The sequence below is a fragment of the Stegodyphus dumicola genome, chromosome 9 (assembly GCF_044657685.1).
Source record: "Stegodyphus dumicola isolate Sdum_Otavi_A_Nest chromosome 9, ASM4465768v1".
NCBI classification, from domain to species: Eukaryota; Metazoa; Arthropoda; class Arachnida; order Araneae; family Eresidae; genus Stegodyphus; species Stegodyphus dumicola.
In genome coordinates this window covers 54541264-54567731 of record NC_140776.1, presented here as the reverse complement: position 1 = coordinate 54567731, position 26468 = coordinate 54541264, and the positions used below count along the sequence as shown (strand labels likewise).

The following is a 26468-nucleotide window of genomic DNA, read 5'->3' as shown; positions in this document are numbered from 1 at the left end:
AGAAGCAGCAGTAGAATTCGAATGTGAAGGGCTATGATTTCTTCATATGAAAAATGCCATTAATGTTTCATCCGTTGGGACGTAGTGCAGTCACACCATACAGTCTCGCATTAAGTACTGAGGTTTTTTTTTTTTTGTAAATTTTGATTCCCTTAAGGTCGTAAATGCTTCATTATTTCATAAAACACTATTTCATATTTTTTATTTTATAATTTCTGTATGTTATCTTACTGGATGTAAACAGATGATCTAATATCCAGAAAAATCCCATATTTGGAATCGCCAAATTCCCAATGAGTTCGATCTTAGACTATGTATAACATGGCTAACATGTTTGATGATGATTTAACACATTCAGTGTTCTTAGATGATAGGAAAGACGTGCTCTGCCTACCTAATAAACCAGTATCATTATTTTCCTTTAGATTTCATGGAAAAAGATAAGACTGAGAATAATACATGCTCTGTTAACATAATGTGAAGAAGTAGATAATGCTTATACAGTCAAAAGTCTTTAATCCGGACTCGTCGGGACTTCGGCGATTCCGGATTATCGATTTTTCCGGATTATAGATCATCAGTTTAAATCTGGTAAGATGGCATGCAGAAATTATAAAATTAAAAATATGAAACCGTAATTTATAAAATAATGAGCAATTATGATCTAAAGGGTATCAAAATTTACAAAAAAAAAAAAAAAAAAAAAAAAAAAGAAGCTTAATATTTATTTGTTTACTTTATTAAACATTTCTTTCAACGCGCGCATGCGTAAAGCATACCTTACGCATAGCCGAAATTAGAAAATTGCAACCAGAAAACTATTTGATTTGTATTCGTGATATTTATAATGACGAGGAATTTGATTTAAATCATATCAAAGACGGAGTACATCGAGATTAAATACTACATTTAGTAAGGAATTGTAAGCCGAATAAAATAAAAACATCTGCCCTGAAGATAACGATAGTGCTGACAGATCAACTTTCAGTTCATTGCGCGCCGCGACGTCCCCCCCTCCCCCGCGCAGAGCAGCGTGAAATTGATAAACAGATTTCGTAACGGTTAGATAAACAAAGGATATGGCTTTATCCATTTTTTGTAGCAATTCGTTTTTTGTTTGATGGACATCGAAACATACTTTCGTTTTCTAGATCCTTTGGGAGCTCCAGCATCAGAAATTCTATTTGACATAATCGAAAGTTCAAGCTTACTTTTATAAAATTGCTCTTACAGTCTGCAAAAAATAATAAGCCGGATACAATTCGAAGATTAAGGAACAACGCAATCATCAACATTAACTGAAATAGATAATTAGAGCTTATACCGTCCGTTATACATTAAACGCGCACGCGAAAACTTATTCTGCGCTTCCGCAAACGCATATGCGCAGTCGTAAATTGTTGGCTTTAGTTTTCCACATGCAAATTTTGATCAGAGGACAATCGGCGGTAAGCTAACGTGGTTGCCGCCGATTGGCCGATGACGTCAAAATCGGCGGGTTGGCCGAGTATAATATATATGTACGCCGGTATCGGCGAAGGTTCTTGTTTTTGCTCTCTTGTGTGATTATCAGTTAGCATTATGCTAGTTTGCTTTCAATCAAATGATTTTAAATGTAAAGGCTACAGTGTTAGCTCTTTTATTTTATTTACGGAATAAAGCATGAATTTTTATTTAGTTTAGTCTTAGTTTTATTTAAAGGAAGCAAAACATGCTTTGCCTTTATCACCACTTCCAACAGGGTTATGGGCCCAGCGCCAACAGCTATTCAGTCATCCAGTTCAACTCAGCATTGAAAGAATGTAGGTGAAGAGGGCCGTTATCCACGAAAAGAAGCTGACCTGTCTGAGAAGTTTGTTCAAGTCGTTGTGCTCACACTTAATTGAAGATGTCATTACTACCTGAAGGTTATGAGTTGTTAAACCATGACAACTGGGATCGATGGAAAGTCGACATGAAAATGCTGTTACTGGATAGAAATTGTTGGAGCTTCATAGAAGACAAAGAAGAAGAATTAGATAAAAGTGCAACAAGGCGTGAAAAGCAGTAGTTCACACTGAGAGAGAACAGAACCTTCACTACATTATATTACGGAATTAAAGCTGAGTTCAGGCCGCTGATACAAGAATGTTCAAGTGGTAAAGAAGCGTTCTACAGAAGCAATTCGAACTCAAAACAAGAGCAAGGATAATTCAGTTACTATATGAATTTTTTAGTATTAGATATACGCCAAATGAAGAAATAGGATTATTTATCGCGAGGATAAGAATGACTGCAAAGAAGTTGGTTCGGCCGTTTTCTATTGGCGATCTAGAAAAATCAATGGCAGACTTGTTATCACAAAATAGTTTACACTCTCTTAAATTAAACTTTAAAATTTCATCTTGTAAGACATTTTTCGTCTATTAATTGTCTACTAATAATTCAGTTACTGGATGAATTTTTTAGTATTAGATATACGCCAAATGAAGAAATTGGATTATTTATCGCGAGGATAAGAATGACTGCAAAGAAGTGGGCTGAAGCTGCTCACAACTTGGCAGATCTTTTTAAAGGATTCCAGGCAATAAGGAGATTACCCCAGGAATACGCCGGCATTGTACAGTTGATATATAGGTGGAAGGATGAAGATTTTACGCTGGAAAGTATTGCTGAAGAATTGGTAAGGGAAGAAAGCCGACTTCGTCAGGTAATGCCGATTTAGAAGACAGCAAGGTAAGCGTGTTTAATACTATTAGTTTAAACGCAGGGAAAGATAAAGTTGAAAATAAAATTAAATCTAAGAAAAAATGGGGAATATGAGAATAGGACCTTGTTTCAGATGTCATAAATTTGGGCACTTAATTGCTTAATGTAAAGAAAATGTAAGTAAAAATCAGAAGTTTAAAATAGACGATAAAAATGGACAGTTTAAAGATAAAGAATTAATGCTAGTATAGAAAATTATGTAACAACTACAGATAAAGGAGGTAACGGAGATAAATTTAATTGGGTCGTAGATACTGCAGCTACAACTCATTTCTGTAATAATAGAAATTTAATGACAAATTTCGAAGAAATAAACGATATACGTATGTCTTTAGCTGTAGGAAATTGTGAAAGTAAAGTACTAGGAAAGGGTACTGTCAAATTTGCAGTAAAAGTAGGCAATCGAATACATTGGATTGAGTTATATAATCTAAATCTAAGAAAAAATTTATTATCGGGAGCAAGGTTAGAAAAGGCTGGTGCTCATTTTGTGATTTCAAAAGGGAAGATGTGGATATACTTTAATAATTGGGATAGATTATGCTACGCTAAACGATATGACGGACTTTATCACGTAAAACCATTTAGATATGCAACAGGTAAAAGGTTACGGTACAGAAATTGGAAAGTTAAATAAAGTAGACGATGCAATGCTATGGCATCGGAGATTTAGCCACGTAAATTTTGATTATGTTAAGAAAACTAGTAAGAATCAAAGCTTGAAAGGGTTACCAGAAATTGAAAAACCAATAGAGAGGTGTAAATCGTGTATTATTGCTAAATCTAGTAGAATAACTTTTAAATCTGTTCCGAAGAGATCGGATAAACCATTGCAGTTGGTTTATTTACACGTTTGTGGCCCACTACCAGTTCCATCTAAGGGTGGGAGTAAATATTTTCTTGCTATTGTAGATGACTATAGTAGATTAGTAACAGTGTATTGTATGAAAAATAAAAACGAATCGTTCTACAACTTTAAGAATTATCATAGGCAAATGGAAAGACTGACGAATAGAAAATTAATAAGTATACGCACCGATAATGGTGGGGAATTCTGTAACAGGCAATTCGAAGGGTACTTAGCCGAAAATGGAATTAGTGTTGAACGCATGAACGCGTACACCCCAGAAGAGAACGGTGTGTGTGAACGTTTTAACCGAACGGCATTAGACGCAGTTAAAGCTATGCTTAATGATGGTAAAATGGGAAAAGAATGGTGAGCAGAAGCTCTTGGCCGTTTCGTACGTACGTGGAACAGAGTATGTCATAAAAGCAACCGAACCCCTTATGAAATGTTCCTAAATAGAAAACCCAGTGTTGTTTATTTTAAAGTATTTGGTTGTAAAGCCTATGTTGGCGTGCCAAAACAGATTAGGAATAAATTAGAAATGAGGTGCAAAGAAGGAATCATGGTTGGATATGCGAAGGAAACTAGGGTTTATAGGATATGGCTGCCAGAAGAACGCAAATTAATAGAAACCTGTAATATGAAGTTCGATGAAAAACTGTATGCAGCAAATGGCATCCTGGAACAGAAATCAAAACCTAAATTTAAAAGACTAGAGGAATCTGAGCTATTAGCAGAATCAGATGAAGAACAGGAAATTTCTAGAGAAGAAATAAAGTTGTCAGATGACAAATCTACTCCGAAAGAAGTATCAGACTTAAACTGGCAAAGAAAAGCAGTTAAAAAGGCCAGATGGAACACGTACAGACATATATTATTATGTAGAGGGAACAGACACCCGTTTTAGATCCTATAATGATATTGACAAGTATTGTGAGGCAAGAAATATTAAATATGGAAAAGATAATTTCGATTTTAGTGGAAAAAACGAATACTTGGGGAAAGTTCATTTCGTAGAACAGGAGACTAGCTCTGTGTCTGAAGAGGCAAATTCCGTAGAAATAGTTATCCCACAAAATTTTAAAGAAGCACGAAAATCAGTAAATGCCGAAGAATGGGATAAGGCAATGAAAGAAGAAATCGACACAATAAAGAAAAGAAAGGTTTGGGAATTAGTCGAAAAGCCAGAAAATAAAACTATAATAGGAAACAAATGGGTCTATACGCTAAAAAGAAATGAAAAGAATCAAGTGGTTAGATACAAAGTACGCTTAGTAGCACAGGGATTCAGGCAGAAAAGAGGTGAAGATTTTGATGACGTTTACAGTCCTGTAGTAAATTTTTCAATCATAAGAATATTTTTCACTATACTGGTATGTTTATATGGATGGACTAATTGTCAGTTAGATGTAAAGAACGCATATTTATATGCAAACCTAAATGAGAAAATATATATGACCCAACCAGAGGGATTTATCGAAGAGAAAAATAAAGTGTGTTTATTACACAAGGCCATTTACGGTCTACATCAAAGCGGCCGTGAATGGTTTTGTGAATTTGAAAGTACTTTAGAAAATCTACATTTTAAGAAAATACAATGGTGTAATTGTGTTTATAAGGGTTCAAATGTAATTCTCTTGTTATATGTAGATGATATTGTGATTTTTAGTAAAGATCAATATAGTATAAAGTAATTTCACAGCTGAGTAAGTTTTTTGATCTTAAAGTATTAGGCAAAACTAAAATACTACTTGGAATTGAATTCTTAGAGAATGAGAATGGAGTTTTTATACATCAGCAAAAATATATCGAAGAAATTTTTGAAAAATTTAAACATTTCCCGATACCAATAACTTCACTTCCCATAGCTAAGGGCACTATTCTTACAAAATTAGATTGTCCATCTACAAGTGCAGAAATTGCGGAAACGCATACATAGAAATCTTTTAGGATGTTTAGTTTTTGTAGCTAACAGGACAAGGCCTGATATTACATATGCAGTGAATATCTTATCACAATTTCAGGAGAATCCTGGAATTAGGCATTGGGAAGCATTGTTGAAATTGCTTGGTTATCTCAATAGTACTAAATTATATAAGTTAAACGTATCGAGGATTAAACATCTAAATTTATATTGTTATTCAGATGCTGATTATGCAAGTAATAGAGATGACCGCGTGTTCATGGGAGGATTTATATTATATTTAGATGAAGTACCGGTAATCTGGAAAACTGTTAAAACAAAAATGTGTAAGTTTATCAACCATGGAAGCGGAGTATATCGCCTTATCTGAAGCAGCGAAGGAATTAATGTGGACGAAAAATGTCTTACAAGATGAAATTTTAAAGTTTAATTTAAGAGAGTGTAAACTATTTTGTGATAACAAGTCTGCCATTGATTTTTCTAGATCCCCAATAGAAATTCGCCGAACTAAGCACGTAGACGTAAAATATCACTTTGTTAGAAGACTAGTTAGTAAATGATGGAGTGTTTAACCTTGAATTTATCACCAGTAAATTAAATACTGCCGACTTATTTACAAAGGCAGCGACTGCTGTTAATTTAAGAAAGTTTTGTTTAGATGTTTTCAGTGTTTAAAGACAATAAGTGTTTTCGTATAATGGAATTGAACTATGAACTTCTGTGCAAGTTTTGTTTTTATCTTTGCATGAGGAAAAGAGGGCCGTTTGTTGGCTTTAGTTTTTCACATGCAAATTTTGATCGGAGGACAATCGGCGGTAAGCTAACGTGGTTGCCGCCGATTGGCCGATGACGTCAAGATCGGCGGGTTGGCCGAGTATAATATATATGTACGCCGGTATCGGCGAAGGTTCTTGTTTTTGTTCTCTTGTGTGATTATCAGTTAGCATTTTGCTAGTTTGCTTTCAATCAAATGATTTTAAATGTAAAGGCTACAGTGGTAGCTCTTTTATTTTATTTACGGAATAAAGCATGAATTTTATTTAGTTTAGTCTTAGCTTTATTTAAGGGAAGCAAAACATGCTTTGCCTTTATCACCACTTCCAACAACTTAAATATTAATTAAAAATATGCATTTTTATGTGCTTATAAAATTATTCTTATCACAGAATATATTTCTATTCTCAGAAACACTTCTATGCATATGCGTATAGTTTTAAATGTACATTTTACTTATTGATATAATTATATATTGCGTATATGCTTCATTTCTGTTAATATGGTTGTATGATCTTTAAAATATTGTTTTATTTTTGTTTTTAAGTTTAATAATGACATATTTATTTATATATATTTAAATCTTTGAAAAGATTTTATTACAATACCCTGAGACATTCAGTCCCTACCCCCCCACCCACAATTAAAAGAATGTGAAACTAGGAAATATTTATTAACATCTGTTAAGGACATAAGAATTTTATTATTAAAATTAGGTATTAAAGCAAGGAATTTTTTTTTTTTTTTTTTTTTTTTTTTCCCCCAGAATAGGGTATTTTTTTGAGCAGAGTCAAAATTTTTCACAAGCTAATGTACCAAAGGAACAGCCATTCTTAAAATGGTGATGCAGTATGAATTCTACAAAAGAGCAGTCAAGCAATAAAATTTAAAAAGCAAGAAAAACTGAATAAGAATGACAGATTAAATTAAAACTTCTACTTAGTTATTTTCTTGAGCAGTGGTCCGTGGTTTGTATGTAATTTTGATGCATTTTTCAGTTGAATCTTATTTATATCAATAAAGTAAAAATGTGAGAAAAAAGGCCTTCCAGGTGATCTTTATATTTCTAATACCACATAAATTCAGCAAAATAAGAATTGAAACAATAAAAAAAAAAGGTCAAATTTGGCTTCATTCTTTAGAATTGTTTTTTCCAGTAATAAAATAATGTGAATTTATGGCTATATCTTTCTGCAAATGTCATAGATAGATAGGCAGTAAAGTTTCTCAAAATTACTTCTATGCAATAAACCATCTCCAATCCATTACAGTTTCTTCTCCCATTCTATTACATAATATCTGTTCAATGCCAATTCCCCCCTATAAAACATTTAGTTTTTTACAATTAATTTGATTTTTATGTTTTTACCAAGCTCTTTAATTTGTCTTAGCTAATGCCTATTAGTAAGCTCTAGCACGTGATTTAAATATTTTTCCTCAGTATACCATTAATGATTATGATTTTTCTTAAGATTCCTAGAAGATTATTTTAATTTTCTTTATATATGCATACACACACTCACGCATATGAATGCACTTTTTTTTTCCAGCATACAGTCATTCTTCCTGTTTTGCTGTTAGAAACCTATATATTGAAACATCGTCATCCTCGTAGAAAGGATGGAGTGGTAATCACAGCACTATTTGGAATCGTTTATGCTTCATGGTAAGTGCCTAGAAGAAAATGCAATAAATTGTAATAGTAATTTATCATGTTTTCTGAATTATGTATGGATATTAATATATTAGAAATGGAATATATTAAAATTATATAAATATTAACATTTACTTTTCCAATTTTAATAGTCTTTTATACATTATATATATATATCTACCTTGCTTGATATATATATAATATATATATAATTAAAAATTAAGTTGTAAGAACAAATGAGAAAAGGCCAATTTTGGTCAAAATTTTGCGCATTGTGCTGCAAAATTAAGGAAATTGGAAGATAAATTTTAGTACGCACAACAAAAAGTTACCAAAAACTGTGGCTCCGTGAAAATTTCAACACAAGCATATTTAGTTGCTATGAAATGAGTGAAAGAGGAGAAAAATACAATATTTGAATATTTACAAGTAAAATTAATAAAACGTAAGCTATATGCTAAACGAATTAAGTAATTTTTAACACAGTAAAAAAACAAATCAATTGAATGAGGTAAAATAAAAATAGTAAGCTATATGCTAAACAAATAAAGTAGATTTTAAAACTCAGTAAAATACTAATCAATTGATCAAGGTAAAATATAAAAATGTTAAAATTAAGAAGCGGTAAATGGTTAATTAGCCCAATTCAAAGTTCATTTTGGCGTCAAGGGAAATTTTAAAAATGAGTTTTGAACCAAGCTAACTCCATTATGCGTTTTCCCGAAACAGACAATTGAAACTTTGCATGACAAATCTTTTAATGAATTAAATAAACTATGTCAAAAACCTTAGTCTCAATTCTCTGTTCCAATTTCTCATGCGTCCATATATATATGTTATTACATGCTGCAGATTTGTAGAGATCTTTTTGACATATTTATTGCTATGATAGATATGCAAATTTCACCAGAAGTTACTTTATTTTTTATAATAAAATGTAATTTGGATTAAATTCTGTTGGCACATGATTGGCTTTATGATGATAACACCAGCATCATATGCCTGCATATGATTGGTAGCATAAGTTTTAATTAGCCATGCTAAACGAATAGGAATGTTGAATCTTTTTTGAGACAAATGAAATACAATGAGATAAACAGCTATAAATAGATTAATAAAAGAAAAGAAAAGAAATTCTGGGTAACACGTAAGGAATATTGCAGATGTCCAAATTTGCACATCAAGCAATGTCTAAAGCAATAATATCAAATGAGATGATCTCTGACAAAATAGTTGCATGCTGTGATCTTTCTGACCAACTGAAGCGGAAGAATTTCTGCTAGGGCTTCAAAAATATGTTTAATTAAATAAATAAATGCATAATGATATGAAAGTATTTATATAATTTACAACAATATGAATCAGAAGAAACATATGTAATACACAAGGAATCAGAAAGAACAAATTGCACCTTAGTTGTGCTAATAGCTACTGCCAAATTTAAAGAAAAATGATGGGTTAAGAAAATGAAGTTATTATTTTGAAACAGTGAACCTTCACTGTTTCAAAAGGAAATGAAAAAGCATTTTACTTAAAATAAAATATCGTAAATCTTTTAAACGGTGAGTAGTTAAAAAAATAGGGGAAAGAAAGAAAGAAAGAAGAGATTATAATCTAAAGGAATATTATGCAATCAGATTAAGGATTCTAAATTAAATGCTTTTTAACTTTTACCTTTAGATAAAATAGCCCAAAAAAGTAAAATAAAGGTTTAAATTAAGAAATGTGTTCATTGTTTTAAATTACTTAGTTTGTGAGCCGAAAAAGATTGATTTGTGTAGTTTTAGAGTGATTTTGGGGCCATTTAATTAATTTTTAAAATATAAAATAGTATTCTTTTAAATGTTTGGTCTGATAACTTTTTTTTTCTGAACTGTAAATCTGCATTGTGATTTCTATAATAGAAGGAATTTTCATAAAATTTTCAGGGTTTTGATTTCTATTCCTCTTCCGCTACTTTCCTGATTTGATCAATCATCTGTGTTTGCACTTAGAAAGAGCTCTTTTAAAGAGATCAAAAGCATAATAATCCATAGATGATATGTCAGGAGACTTTGCAGGATATGTAATGCCTGTATCACTCTTCATTTTTTTCAAGGAATGCAGTGACACTTTTAAAAATATGACTTGTAACTTTGCGTTGATGAAGTTTCACTCTTTGAAAGTCATTGAAATTATGAAATGGAATTTCTTTGGTAAATGCTGGAGGTCAAACTTTCTCTTGATAGTATGCTGAGCTAATTTTAATATTTTTTCCCATTATTCTTATTTTTAAATTCTTATTGTAAGAAAACTGTGACAGTCATAATGCCCTTACTGAAACTTTCTTTGCTTTCATGGAACCAAGTTTGTACATTTTTTTCTCTCTTTTCAATAACAAAAAGATCTTTTTTTTTTTTTTTTTTCCTGGCAGTCATTTATATAAACCCATGCTTCATCGAGGGTCACAATATATTTCCATTTATCTCCTGCTGAATAGTTTTCATACACGATCCTACAAATTTCATACACAGTTTTACAAATTGTTCTGCCTGAACAAAGGTGGTGAACTTTGTTTTTAGCCTTTAAGTTATAAGTCTTAATTTATTATTGTATTTATTGTTTCTTGTTACTATTGATGTATCTTAAAGACTTTGCAACTGATTTCTGCATCGACGAATTTTTTTCTTGTTACCAACGATATAGCTTTAGAAACATCAGAAACAGTGCATACACTTTTTGGGTATTTGTTTGAGACCTCCTTTCCATGTAGAAATAATGACTGACAGTTTATCTCATTCTAAATAATAATGTTGCTTATTTTGTTCTTAGGACTTTTACTGTACATTTCACAACATTTTTTCATCACGGGAATAGGAATATTTCTCTATGGGATATTCAAAAACATAGCCTTCAATCCTCAGTTTGTTTATATGTGACATTTTGAAACAAGAATAAATTTAAATTTGTAGACAATATTTCTCATTTCAAAATGTAAGCTGTTTCTAGGTCTTTTAAACTCTTATTCCTATTTTGTGAAAATAGTCAAATTTGTTTTCACATTTTTTTAAAAAGTTTCATTAATTTTTCTTTTTATATTATGTATGTATCAAAAAATATTTTAATGAATAATTATAAAATGATACATTTTTTAGGGTGTTATATCTGGCTCTTGTTATGGATATCTGGCCATATCCAATTCTGCAAATAATAAATTGGACACAGAGATTTGTTTTCTTTGCAATCTGTATCGTATTTCTATTATTCATGTACTTAGTTGGTGAAAGGATCAATTGCACCTTTTGGGGTATGTTTTTTTGTAATTGCAGAAAATATATTTTAATGCATAGCAACTTGCAGTTTTTTGCATCATTGCATTCTTAGTCTTTTATTGGATAAAGTGATTAAAATGATTTTTTTAAAATTTAATTAATTAGCATGATGTGAATTTTTGAAAAGTAAAGATATTTTAATAATTGAATAGGAAATCATTTCCTATATCATTAAATATGCATTATAAAGTTTTGAGTATTTTAAACTTGTATTCTGAAAAGCTATTAATGTTGAATTTTTTTATTATGCATGCATTGATTGTTTTTGCAGAATTCAGTTTAATATCTGCATGTAATAAGGGTTTTTAATAATTATTTGGTATTCATCTGTTATCCTTCAAAGATGCTGTTTCGAGTGCAATTCATTAGAACCTTTTTTAGAATCCAGTTTGCTAGAATTTATAGTAAAAGCCCAAACATCCAACATTAATTAAGCTGGAAACCTCAAATAATCAGAATTTCTTGAAATTTTGGAAGGTGTGCTGGAACGTAACCATCGAGACTCAAGGCCTCCGCACTACTTTATGACGTCACAGTCGTCGATCCTCTAAAAGCGAACATCACCCGATAAGAACTGTGCTCTCTCCCGTATTTCCCTAAACTTTGTTTTTATATATACGTTTCATTCCAATGCTAGTCAAAGAATAAATTAGCAGTGATATTTCAATTGCAATAAATATTGTTATATTTTATGATTTCCAAATAAATTTTTGTTGCACTTGATGATTATTTCATAAACAAGAAAATTGAAAAATAACATGAGAATTACCTTAAGCAAACATAGAGGGAAAAGTAAAGGTTTAAACAGAAACAATTAAACAAATTTCATTCAAAAAAGACTTTATTCAAAATTCCCTTTTTATTTTAAATAGATTAAATACAAATCATATACACAGATAAATAATCATAAATAAAATTTACTCATGTTGTTTAGGTTATGCATATTATTTATAAAAATGAACAAAAAAATTACTTGAATAAATATTTGAGGAAAAAAGTAACAAAGGTGAAAAGGTACAGAATTTTTCCTAGGTTTAAGAATTTCCTTACTATTAAATTCTCAAAATGAAATAGCAATATTCATATGCATTATAATAGAATCAATATTCAGTTTGTAGAATCAAAATACTCAATATTGTCTTACATTTAAAATAATGTATGTGGATAAATTACATTATGGACAATTTGTAAAAAATAAAAAAATCCACTGCAATTTTTACATTCAAAATAAATATTAATAATATTGTACTTTAACAAAATTAAATTGTTTTGTTTTTTTTTGGTCCACTGAATAAAAAATAAAGAATTATATTTCATCTTATTCTATTTTGTAAAGTTAATTGATTTAGAAAATGAATGGCTCAAATCTAAGTATAACATAAAGGAGATGAATGAGTTGTAAAGGGAAAAAAAAAAAAAAAAAGTGAAAAAAAAGAAAGAAATACACTAGTGCATTTTATTTTTCATAATCTGAAATATGCATCATGTTGATGTGGATAATTTTCTTCTTTTACTGCAATTTCTTTTATCATTTAAATTTTGCAAATGTGTGTCATTTTTCACTTTACAGTAATTATTTAACAATATATTTGTTGAAGACCAAAGGATCATATTTATTATTTTGTTGTTAGAGTGTCCCAATTCACAGTTTGTTTCTTCAAATAGTTCTTCATTTAATATGATATTGCTTGTAATTGAAATAGCAACATTACGCTGATTTGATGAATTTAAGAAAAGGCATTCATATTCACCACACAGTTTTTTAATAACAATATAATTAAGACAATATTTAAAACACTGTCATTGGGACAAAGTCTACCCCTATCTAGATTTTTGAAGTAATCAAAGTATGCATGTTCAATTGTTTTGTCTCTTAACAATTTTTTTTCTCAAAAATTACATTTTAAATGCTTTAACACAGCAAAAGCACTATATCCTGCAACATAAATTAGTACTGGAACAGATTTCTTACATGATTCAATATCAGAAAGGCTTACAGAGACATTGAAAGTTGAATCTGTAATAGAATTAAGATCTAAACTGTTAAAATCTGTCAAACTATTTAACGCAATGTCATCTGTTATTTTTGGAAATTTTAAGAGACTGGATTCTTAATTTTGATTCAGCTTCGAACAGCTGTCTAATGCTTAATTATACTGACTTCCTGATAATTGCCTATACAAACCAAATCGAGACTCCAAATTATCAGTCTGAAATTTGCCAGGCAATATATAATTAAAATTTAGTTCAGAAGTACAATATGATGTTACTTCAAGCAATGAATAGGTACTTAATTTTAATGCAGAATGAGTTTCTTTACTGAAGATGCCCGTATCACAATTGAATTTTTCCCAACGCTCTAACCAATCTAAAAAATAATGTAAAAATATTTTTCTCATCATTTTCCAAATTTGTTAGCGGGTTTTGATATACATTGTTTAAACACATGCCTTTGTTAGGCGATTTAACGTTAACTATATTCCACCATATTACAAATATTTTAATAAAATCAGATGTCTTGGAAATGTGCAATATTATTTTGTTTACCTATTTCTAAAAGGCCATTCTTTACATAATCACTGAAAACTTGTAACACAAGTTTAACATTTTGTTTCTCAAGATTGGAGGGATTTAATGCTTTATATGATAAATTAAAACCATATTTTACCAAGGAGTTAAATTCAAGTTTATGCATTTTTTTAAGTGCATTCGATGATGCTGTTTTCAAAGAGGTTTGATTAATATCATTAAATGATGGAAAATACATACATTTTTCACCTTTTTGATTGACCCAGTTGTTACGAACACATTTCAATAAGTGAACAGTATCAACTAAATAAAAAAGAGGTCTAGAATTGCCACAGGGGTGAGGATATACGATTCGTATTTGGGGAGGTGAAACAAATAATGACATACATTTTCTTTTAATAGAATTATTATCCGTTACGACACATATTACAAAAAAACCAATTTCTTCTAAACCAATAATAATTTTTTTTTACAATTTCATGTATTATTTCAGCATTTATTTTATTGGTTGGCAATATATGAATGACATCTTTGTATTTTGATAGCAAACTGCTAATCATAAATACATGGGCACTGTTTGCCAAATTTTTATTGTCATAAGACAAACCACAAATGTTACCGCCCTTATAATCTAAATGCTGTTTTAGATGTATCTCGTCAATCATCAAAATTACTTTTTTATCATTATCTTCCAAAAGATTAAATTTATGTCTTACATACATTAAAAAATTAGAATTCAATGTTTCGGCATCTGTTTTCACATCATACGACAAGCAAATGTGACAAATTGTAGAGGGATGTGGTAATAAAATATTTTTACTATTACGAACAAAATTATACGCATGTGGAGCCATGTTAAAAAAAGAGAGCAGAAAATATCATCATGTCAGAAGAATACCTGAGACCATTCTTATTTAAAAAACACAATGATAATTGCTCCTCAATAAATTTTAGTTGCAGTTTTAACATTTCATTACCATCACATTTCATCATTTTTTTTTAGTGAATAGATAACAGTTTTCATAATATCTGTTGCATCGCTTTTCTTTACACATACACTTTTAATTAAAGCTTCAAAAATGTTGTTAAGGGTGTCTATGTGGCTTATATTTAAAGGAAAAGAGTACGTACCTAATTTATGTACTTGAGTCTCATATATGTATGCACTTGTAGAAAGTTTATCATCTATTACAAGTGAACATTCTATCACTGGAGCTGTATCTGTTATAATTTTTGCAAAAATTATCTGGTCAGTTTTTCTGAAAACAGTCCACACTGAAGTGTCAATATATTCTATTTATGCATGTAAATCACCCAGCAAGGAAAACATTCTTTTAGAGTCATAGTTCTTTTGTTCTGCAGCACTCTTCTGTAAAGCCAATTTCAAATAATCCACCTCATGGCGTTTCCTTCTGTCATCTGGACCTTCCCTTGGTGTCTTTGAATTTGATGATAAATATCCTGGCAAATTGGGAAATTTAGATGGCACTCTCCCTTTTATTAGCCTTGGATTTTTATAGGGAACTGTTATTCGACAACCTGTTCGCTGATCGAAGACGCTATTGTTGTATTCAAAATCACAGTCATTAAAATGTTGTTCACAAACCTATGGGAAAATACAGAAATTATTTATTAATTTAATATTAAAAAACATGTTTAATGTGATATTTTGTTAAATGTAAAATAACATAGATATGCCTGAAGAATTTTCATTATTCGCAGATTGGAAGTTTTATTCACATAGTAGCAAAATATAATTAATTGAATTTGTTTTAATAAGACTAAAACATATTGTTAAGTAGGAACAGCTTCCGTATAGGTAATTTTTTCTTTGGTAACCAAATATGGTCGCTCACACTACACACAGCGAGAAACATACAAATTATTTTTAGTAGTATATACATATTTGTTAAGAATTTAAATTTGTTTGAATTTAAATGTAAATTATATAGTCATTTTTAATTCCATTTAAAGTTAAATTAGCAATTATTACACCAGATGTAAAATTACATCTGGTGTAATTAATTTTACACATCATATAAAAATTCATATAAAATGAAAATATACATGAAACCTGATAATATTTAGATTTAGATAAATAATGGAATGTTATAAATAATTAACATACCTTACTATGAGGAGTAACCACAAAATTATCTCTTCGTATGGCGCGTAGCCATTTAGCTGAATCTTGCTTATTTTTCGGAAATCGAAATACTCGAACTTTTGGGCCACTTTTATAATTTCCTTTACACCCGGGAACGCAACAAGGATGAGGCATTCTTCACAACTGTTTGGAAGCTTAGCTTATATACTATTTTTAATTAATTACCAGTTCTGGAACAAAATAACAACCGAACCAAAGTGCCCGAACACAAATGAAGCAAGTTAACGCCGCGCGAAAACAGGTTTGAAGTCTCGGCGGTTAGATCGAGCTGTGTGACGTCACGAGCTTTCGGGGGAGGGAGTGGAGAGGCCTTCAGTCTCGATGGTTACAGCTGGAACCCCCTGAAAAGTAAGCATATTTGTTTTTCCCTAGTATTTGAAAAAAAAAATATTAAAATCTGGGATCTCTTTTTTATGGAACAGTATGCAATGGTGTATTTCCAAAGTTACGGATCCTGGCACCAAGGAATTTGCTTTAATGGGCATAATATGCGATTTTATTCAAAAACATAAAACAGTGTTGATGCAAAGTGAAACATTATGCTGTATAATTATAATGCTGTATCATAACTTGTATTTGTTTATCATCTAATCAAATAAAGAATGATCATGTTCTTTAAACTTCTGCCAGAATGATTGGTGCAAGTTTGGCAGCACTTTCACTAACTTGTTCAATGGGATTTTACAAATAAAAACATGTCTGAACTTTCATATGTTTAAAGACTTCAAAATAGTCACCTATTATCTGTGAAATATATTAGTTTTATTTTTTAAATCTCTAATTTTATAGATAGGTTTTCAATTTTCAAATTTATAGTAAATGAGATATGTGTTTTTATAATTTTAGACTGGAAATTTCGTTCTCCAGCCATTTGGCTTTTCTACAAAGAATTGTTAGCCCAGAAGGGCTATTAATTTTCTTTTGATATTTTGCATTGATTTACTATAAACGGTGAATAGCTTTTTAAATTGTTGCCACCAAATATTAGAGCCCTGTATTATACTTAAAGAAATTAAATAATGAAGAACTGGCACAAATGCATGTATGTTTCTTGTATTGTGATAAAACAACAATACCTAGAGCCATCAAATTTTGAATAACATACATTATTAACTGCAGTATAAAATTATAATTAACATCCAGTTATGATATAGTGAATATGTTGTTTTTCTTAAGGTTTAGGGAAACTGGTAAAATTTAACTATTAAAAATTTAATTGCTTTAAAGAAAATAGAAATGCAAATTCTTGTCATTAGAAAAAATGAATTAATGTTAGAATAATATTTAGAATAGAGTTGTTAATTAATACTGATAATCAGCAAAACTGCACAAGGTTTTCAATATATTTTTTGAAAACTATGCAGTTGTCAAAAGTGTGTAACTATATATAGTATATAATGGGTTATTTGGTAAGTATGGTTAAAAAAATGGGCTAAATATATTTTTTTCTTTGAAAGAAAATTATTTAAACATTATTTTTAGATAGGGTTGTATACTTTGTGTAGTGAGATTGCAGTTTTTTCATGCCATCTGAAAAGTAGCTTTCGCCAGAAACTGCTAAAATATACAATGGGAGTGATAATGGTATTCTTATTTGAGAAGAATTTTCTCCCATTGAAAGAAGAAATTACTTGGGGGACTAGTCTTGAAAAAAAGAGGGGTGAAGAATTAATTCAAAGTTTAATTTACGCATTTATTGCATTGTGACCAACATCATGTCTTGATAAAAGAGAACATTTTTGTGCCTTGATTTTGGCCATTGTTATACCTGTTCTTATTTCAAATCATCTAATAATGTTTCATAGTTGGTTTTCGTTACTCTTTCCCCCTTCTTCTAGTAATCAATAATGATGCTGCTTTGTGAAATCTCTGAAATGGACAGCCATCACCTTCGGAACCAACAAAACAATCTTTGCCATCGTTGGTGCACTCTCTGTTTTTGCCATTTGACATTTACTCAGATGTATATTGTTGTGTTAATGCTTTATTACTTGTGGCAAATCGGAGTAAATTTTTTTTTCCTGATTGCTGTTAAAAATAATTAAACATTGCTTTAAAAAATAATGGGAAAAAAATAAAAAATAAACAATTCAAATAATAATATATAAAAAAATAATTAAACAATTCCATTTCATGCATGATTTTAGGTGGTAGTTAACAATTGCAACACTAATTGCACATGCAATTTCTTCATCTGTAATTTTTCTGCAAGATATTTGATATTTAAAGCCAATTCACACCAACATGATCACATGTTTTGGCAGAAAGTGGTAACCAATGAGAAGCGAGTTCAGAGGCAGAGGACTGGAGATCACACAAGTTGACTCAACTTCCAACTTTTTGCCGCTTGCCATGTCAATTTCAGATATCTCATTTCAAATGTCCAGTTTATGCCTCAGTTTTTTTTAAATGAATATACTTTCAAAAATTCTTCTTGAGAAAAATATAAAATCAAATGGACTAATCTTAATAAGAATTTCAAATTGTAATTTAAAGTGCATAAGTTAATAGAGCTTCTTAATAAATAATTTAAAGGAAAATTCTCAAGTTCATTAAAGAGTAATAGACTTTAATTATCAATCATAAAATGAGCTATGGTTGATAATTTTTATACAATTATCTAGTATTGCCAAGTATTGGATAGTTGTGAGAAAACAATGATGGATTGTGAAATACCAGATTTTGAATTTTACTTAAAATCTGCATCAATTTAAGGTTGCTCCTGTTGCCTAAAGGCATTGGCTACCAAATTCAAAGATTGTGGATTCAAGTGTCGCCAGGGGCAGTGTTGTAATAGAGTTAGCATTTTATAAAAATATTTACAGAATTATTTATCATAAATTGCAGAATAGTACAGATACATATTCAGTGTTCTGAACATGAAGTCTGAAAATCAGCTTTCCATGCAAGAAATTCTAGTGCGCAGGTAACACACCAAGAAGAAATTTCAAGTGATACTAGGTACTGGTATTGAAGGTTCAGTCCTTGTTTTTCTCTCCTTAGATGATGGTGCGAATAATCCAAATTTTTATTGACTTGTGCGCAAGAAGTTTTGCATTTATTTTTCATTGACTATAAATATAAATTTTGCCTTCCAGGCAGCATTGTCTGCATTATCATCCTTATAACAACAAACCTTTGACACAATTTATTAGATGATCTGATTCTGTTTCAGCTGATGCCAGATTAGCAAAAGCGATAGTGTTAGTATAAAGTTGCCATTTTACCTCATTTTAAAATTTAGTGAGTTTTTAGTTTTAAATGACTGATGACAAGTAAACCATTTGTCTAAAAATACCCAAGAAAACTACTATTTATACAGAAACGAAGCTTGCCACTATGTGGCATTTAAATTAAGACAAAATTCAACCTTAGATAGAAGCTGATTTTATGGAATACTTCTAAGCATTTTAATGGCTTCATGTTTGTTTTCCTAAACATGCATAACCACTTTTCAGGTAATTTATGTATAAGAATTCAGCCAAAGATTTAATCTCAATGAGAATTTTTTATTAATTTAAAGAACACTTGCATGAACATAAGCAAAATTAGTAATTGTGGAATTTAATTTTTAAAGGGGGAAAATGTAATACATTAAAAGCAGATACTTCAATGAGTTTTAGACAAAAGTGATTTTATAGAATATAACTTTAGATAGTGGCACTTCATTAATATATAAATTAAAGTATTAACAGTTACATTTAAGCTACAAAATATGTATTAAGGCAGAAAATATGTTTTAAAATGCTTTTCTAAATGTGTATTGTTTGTTAATGTTTTTTAAAGTAACTGCTTCCTTTTTCCAATTGTGATATTTAATTTAGTAATCATATAAATTCCGCATTCATTTAAACAAAATAAAATTTTTATTACATTAATTAAACCAATTCTATTAAGAAAAGTTGATACATCCAAAAAATACTATGGTATTCTACTCCATGAAAAATTCACTGTCTAAAATTGAAATATGGAATTAAGAATTTTTAATTATTGTTCAAGAAAATTCATAAACAAAATAAATTAGATACATACAATGATTGTTTTCTGGGATATACTATTCCTGTCTTCCAAGCGATTCTTTTCTGCCATATTCTGGGGGGGGGGAAACATTAGTGTTTTGCTTTTGGATAAATTGTTTTACAAGGGCTAGAAATTCACCAAATCGATGATGCATCATGCGAAAGTAATTAAAAGCAATTTCAATATCGTTCAAGGGCATTTCTTTAATTCAACTATTTGCATCTCCTTGCTGCTGTTATCTCTCACATAAACCACTGCTTTCTGCTCTTATGTAAAGCAAGAAGTAAAGTAAGTTTTAATCTAGCAGGAAATGAGTCCATTTTAATTAAAAAATATTACTGTATAAAGCCAAAATACCAAACGAAAATTGACATTTTCGCCCAAGTTTCTGATATGAAGATATATATCTAGTGTAAGGTGACCAGATTTTCTGAAGGGCAAAGCGGGACGCAGGGATTCAAATTTGGGTGGTAATTGGGTGGGGAGAGGGAGAAAGCCCCCTCTAAAGGTGAAAATACCGAGTGCAAAATTTTTAGTGAAGTCATATTGTCCTTTAATGAATTACCCATCATTTGCGAATTAGCATGTTTGTTAAACAGACTATTATTTAAAGAAAAAATAGAATTTATTCATATCTCAGAATGAATTAATTATTAAATCAACAATCACGGACTTTGGGATCTGGACTGAAACATCTCATGTGTTTCAGTAAGAGCGAACAAAGAATAAAAAAACAGCAGTCGGAAAATAAAAGTTTGTAACTTCCTATCTACATTACTGCTTGAATGTGTCCATCCAGCACATGACGCCACAAATGTATTAATTCGACGCGGACGATGGGCCTTCCTGATCAGCTGCTGACCTAGATGGATCATCCTATGTAGGTACTCCATAGACGTATTTTATTGACGAATGAATGCTTCTAAGAAGTTTTGGCTCTTGTAGCTTTCATAGACTTCATCACAGGAACTGTTAAACTCAAAATTGCATTTCACCATTAACATTGCTTGTAGTGTTTCCAGGTTTAACTGTGTCCTTTCAGTATCCATATGATATTCATAGACGAGAAAACTCTTTCACTGGCGGTGTTTGTCCCTGGAAGACACAACAAAAATTCTACAATTATCTGGATTTGCACACATAGTACGTTTTTATTCTTGAAATGACAAAAAAAAATTCAGCCCATCGACAGTCAAGACAAGTTTTCTGACAATTCTAAGCTGCAATCTTTTGTGGTGAAGTAAATCGCCTAATGAAGATTCATCAAATAACTCGTTATCATCGATGTCAACCTTTGGAATCTTCCACCTAAAAAGTTGCACGCTCTCTTGTGCTTTTTATCATGACGGTAGCTCCTTTAATGCAACCCAACTAAATGCATTTAGGTCTTCCAATCGCTCAACCCTCTCTTTCAGATATTCAGCACAGTTGTCGTAAAAATTTACAATGGTTCTTATAATGTCATTTTTTCTCGCCAATCCTTCCTCTTCTAATTGGGTAATCAGCATATGTACTTCATTTGGCAAAAAGTTTTTTTGCATCTCTTTCAGTGCATTTATGTATTAAATCATCCAGTTCAGAAGATACTTCCAATGCTGTTACAATCTGTGCTTCTATGTGCAGAATTGCCAATTGAAACACTGCAGCGATATTATGTATGAAACAGAGCCACAATTCAGTGCAGGGATTCTCAAAAAGTTACGGATACTTCCCTTCCGACAAGAAATAGGATTTCAGTGCAGGAAACAATTTTAAAACTCTCTGTACTGCAGGCATCAGTGATAACCATCTAGTTTTCCCATATCCTAAAATGCGCTGGTATTTTACACAGGCAAAGTCACAAAATTCTTTGAATGACTCAACACGAACAGTGTAGATACAGAAATAATAATAAATTTTCATAATAACTGCTTCCACATCAATTTGCAAGCAATCGCCTGCTGTTTGGATTGCGTTGTGGAGGATATGAGCAGCACAACCAATACCTAGCAGTTTCCTCTCGAAAGCATCTTGTAATATTGCAAAAACGTTGTTTCTACCTATTCATTTTAATCCTCTGAAATGCAGTTTTGCATGAATTATGAAAATTTGCTCTGAATGCAAATTTTCATAACTCCTTCCACATCAATTTGCAAGCAATCTCCTGCTGTTTGGATTGCGTTGTGGAGGATATGAGCAGCACAACCAATACCTAGCAGTTTCCTCTCGAAAGCATCTTGTAATGTTGCAAAAACGTTGTTTCTACCTATTCTTTTTAATCCTCTGAAATGTGTGTTAGCGTTGTTTGCACAGAAGCCAGCAACCTTTTTTGTCAGACCATGCTGTTGTAATGCATTTACAAGAAAATTGCAAATCATCTGTGCTGTTTCTCCAGAAAGAGATTGCAAGTCCAGGACTTTAACTTTCACACCTGACAGTGGCACAAAATATCTCGCTATCACAGGAAATAGCTTGACATCCTTATGGTTCGATGCGTCTGTAGACATTGTCACAAAATTCGCGACATTTAATTCTGCCTTGACTTAGTTCATTACATATGGACAAAGTACATTTATGACGAAGTCTTCAAATTTTGGATTAAAACACTTTTGCATTAATTTGGAAGTACAGTCCATCGACCTAAAGCTGTGATTGTGATAAATCATGGGTACGTAAAGGTACCTTCTGTAGCAGCCAACCGAGCTTCCTTTTCACCTAATCTTGAAAAATAGTTTGTAATTGTACCTAATGATGCTGACAATTTCAGGGTGTTTTTGTGATGATCCATATTCAAATGCTTCATGATATTTCCACGCCCGCTGTGAACGATACAGAAATGTGATCCATATTTGTTGCACCTCACGTCACTATCGATGTTGCTTCTAACCTTCTTTATGAATGAAAACTCGCCTTGTAAATCCTTGTTGAATTTCGACTTTCGTTTTGGCACGACTGATGCTCCATGGAGACTCGGTATTGTCACTCACATAAGAAAAAAATAAATAACCATCAAAACATGACAATCGCGCACAAACCACCTTAGCCAAAGAACATCTATATAAAGAAGGAGAGTTCCATAGAACATAATGTAAACCAATTATTCCTATTATGTTGCTGGAAAGCGAAGGGAAAATTCGCCAATGGATTTGACGACGGAACCTGGTGGCAAGAATTTCCCCCTCTGCAATGTGTACAGGAAATTGAGGAACACGGCATTAAGAAGAAATGTTCTTTGACAAAACGTTTCTTTGACTTTTCCTGATAATTTAAACTCTGATTTTTGCACTTTTTTTGCTCAAAATAACCAATCCACTAATTAATTTACTTGTGCGAAAAAATATTTTCTTTTCCTTTAAAGTTTAAAGAAATTTAAAATGATATTCGTTTTATGGACTCTTGATAAATGTGACCTTCGAATTTCGATGGCAGCTTGGAGCTTTGGCGACAGATATTTGGGGCATGCTGTCTTTTTGTCTTAGCCACCAATGCGGGCGGCGACCGCGTATCTGAGTGATGACATCATAGCTTTATCAGAAGTAAGCATCAGCAAGGTGTCACCAATGCGCCGTGGCACCCAATTGGAGTTAATTGACGTTAAGAGTCTCTTTTGCAGAAAAGCGGGACAAACAGGTGTCCTGCCCTGACAAGCGAGGGACATCGGGACATGAAGTCTGAAATCTGGGCTGCCCCCCTAAATCAGGACGTCTGGTCACCTTAATCTAGTGTGTGCATATAACAACTTTTAAAATGAAAGTTCCTGCCTTTGTGTGAATTGACATAAGTGGGAAAAATTTTTTCCTGTGTTTCCGCTTTTCACACCAACAGACAAGTTTTGAATGCACCGCTATTCATTTGAGAATGCTGTATCTGAAGCTGTCCTGTGATCTTTCATTTGTTGATCTTCATTATTATGATATCATCATAAATGTTTTGAATGTTATCATAGTGATTTCAGCTGGGTGCCAAGGCCATGCTTCGTGTTCAGTAAATTATTTATTTATGTTTAAATTCATTTATTCATAAATCAACAATCTCTTAATTCTAATAAAGTCCCCATGAATATCACCCAACTGTACTTTGATCTGAATGGTCAATTATTTCTTTAAATAAAATATTTTACTCCCAACTACAGAACTCGATTAGTACACAACTCGGAACTTGGTTAGTTACTACAGATCTCCCTCCCCAACCTGGTTTCAAGTACTGTAATGTTGCTTCAGTCACTTTTAGAATGATAGCAATGAGTCACATTAAGCAGAAATTTGACCCGAATTAATGTGAAGCGTGGCATTTGCCAGGGACATTATCAAATAAATTATGATGTCATCTCATAGAAATTTACCAGACTTTTCAGATATACTGAATACGTAAGTAATAATAATAATGCAAAAGTTATATTGTAAATTTCATGCTAGTTTTTTCAATTATGTTTTTGGGGAAGGGGAGAGTTTTTTCATGCATTGTGAAAGAAATTATGAGGCAGATTAGGTAATGCATTTATAAAGTTGTTCGCTGTTGATGAGCTATAACTTTTAATACCAATATTTATCTGCAACAATTGGCAACAGTGTGTTTTTTTCCTCTGGTAAGGTAGCAGTGTGTGAAACCGTAACTAGTAATGAAGCTACATTTTCTGTTAATAAATTTGTGTTTTATGTTACTTTTATGAAGAGTAATTTTTTTTGCTATATATCACAGGGTATAACTCAATCGAGATTGTTTTAACAAAAGTAAATGATCGTGGTCTTACCATAACGGAAGTATTTGTCATAAAAATTAAACATATTAAAAAAGTTATATCTATAGAACATTTTTGCAGCATTCTTGTAACAATATTAATGGAAAATTAGTTGGGAATTATAAAGAAAATGGTACCATTATAATTACCATTTACTAATGTTTTATTGTTATAATTTTATTCAGTTTCAGATAAAAGTACAGTGTGGAGTAGTTTTAAGTGTTCTTAATAGTAATATAAAAAAATATTTTAAATTTTTTTAACAGTAAACTCACTTCAAAGAACAGCTTACCAGAGAAAAGTTAAAAAATATGAAAAACGTACAAATACATTGGGTACCGTTAATAAAATCACTGCTTTATAAAATCAATCAGTTATTAAAATCAAAACCAACCTTGTATCCTTAACAAAAACAAAATTTCTGCTTGCAGCCTATCACTGCATATAAAACTTATCTGCTTTATACAGTCAAATAAGGTCAGAGCAGAGGTGACCTTATTAAGCAGTACCCAATATATTTCACTTTTCTTCATAAATGAAAAATAATATCTACTGCTACCAACTCATGAAATCAAATCTTAACTATTGAATAAAATTAAAACCTAACTCCATAAGAATTTCAATTTTAGAAAAGATATTTATTTCTGCTTCTTTTTTAAATGTAAAAAAGAAGGGGGGGGGGGAAGAGAAAAAATTAAATATATGAACAAAATTAAGAATAGCATTAGATTTTATTTTGGATGCAGACAGTAGCATACACAAGTAATAAAGTTAAAAATTTTGTGTCTAATTACTGGGTGTTCAAAATTCTATTTCATTTATGAGTGATATGCATTTTGGGTTATATGAGAGGTGTTTAAAAATTTGGTATAAACTTAAACTTTTATAATTATAATTTTATGTAATTTTAGGTGAAAGCATAGTTCAGAAAGTGAAGTGAGTGAATTTCAAATGTGAGGTTGTGTTACAACATTTACTTATATCTACTTACTACTGGATTCCTCAGGCAATACATAGCCGGTAAATGCAAGTGTGTATGTTCCCAAATGTAGTACAAAATGTTTTTAGATAATTTTAGCTACATTCCAAAAATTTTTTATAATAGTAAATTAGTTTATTTGTATTATTTTACATGATCCAAATCTTACAAAATAAGTATTAATTGAAAAGAAGTTATATTTAGAATTTGTAAAAAAAAAAAAAAAAAAAAAAAAAAAAAAAAAATTACATATGTATATGTATAAAGTTTTATTATCTTAAGAATATGTTCTGTGCCTTTTGCTGTAATTTTTGTACTAAGGATGTACTGTAGAATATTAATTTCATTACAAAAATCATGTATGTTTTTAATAATAAAAGTTTTTCTTTTGACATTGTGAAAGATTATGATAAGAGTATTTGGGTCTCTGAATTTACAAATCATCTTCTGTGTACCCTTCACAGACATTGGACCACAGCTGTGTCCATTCTTGTAAAAAAACTTCACAAAGCATATCCCAATAATTATAATCACCATGTATTTAATGTGTTAACTTCTGCTTATGACCTTGCTAACTCAAAGTGTGTCATCATGATACCTTTTTTGGAAGTTAGACATTTGCATAACTACACTTAGCAAATAATGAAGTATATAAAATGAGCATTATATGGATTATCTTCTTCCTAAAAAAGGGCAGTTAAAAGTTAAATATTTATTTATATTGGATAACTAATGTATTTGATTTTTTTAGAGCAGCAATGTAAACTATACATTTCCCATATTCCACAAGCAGTTCTT

General features: G+C 31.0%; 1 protein-coding gene across 5 annotated transcripts in view; it reads left to right on the top strand.

Moving 5' to 3' along the window:
* Nucleotides 1–26062, top strand: part of LOC118198157 (androgen-induced gene 1 protein-like) — a 66943-nt gene extending 40881 nt beyond the window's left edge. For 4 of the 5 annotated variants that reach the window (XM_085823451.1, XM_035369780.2, XM_035369773.2 and 1 more), the window contains 3 exons: nucleotides 7844–7959; nucleotides 11082–11233; nucleotides 25603–26062. In XM_085823451.1, coding sequence (XP_085679577.1) covers nucleotides 7844–7959; nucleotides 11082–11233; nucleotides 25603–25631 — 297 coding nt within the window. In that variant the 3' untranslated portion in view covers nucleotides 25632–26062. The remainder of the gene's footprint in view (nucleotides 1–7843; nucleotides 7960–11081; nucleotides 11234–25602) is intronic. The other variant, XM_085823452.1, reaches the window with a different exon arrangement.
* The last annotated feature ends 406 nt before the right edge of the window (nucleotides 26063–26468 follow it).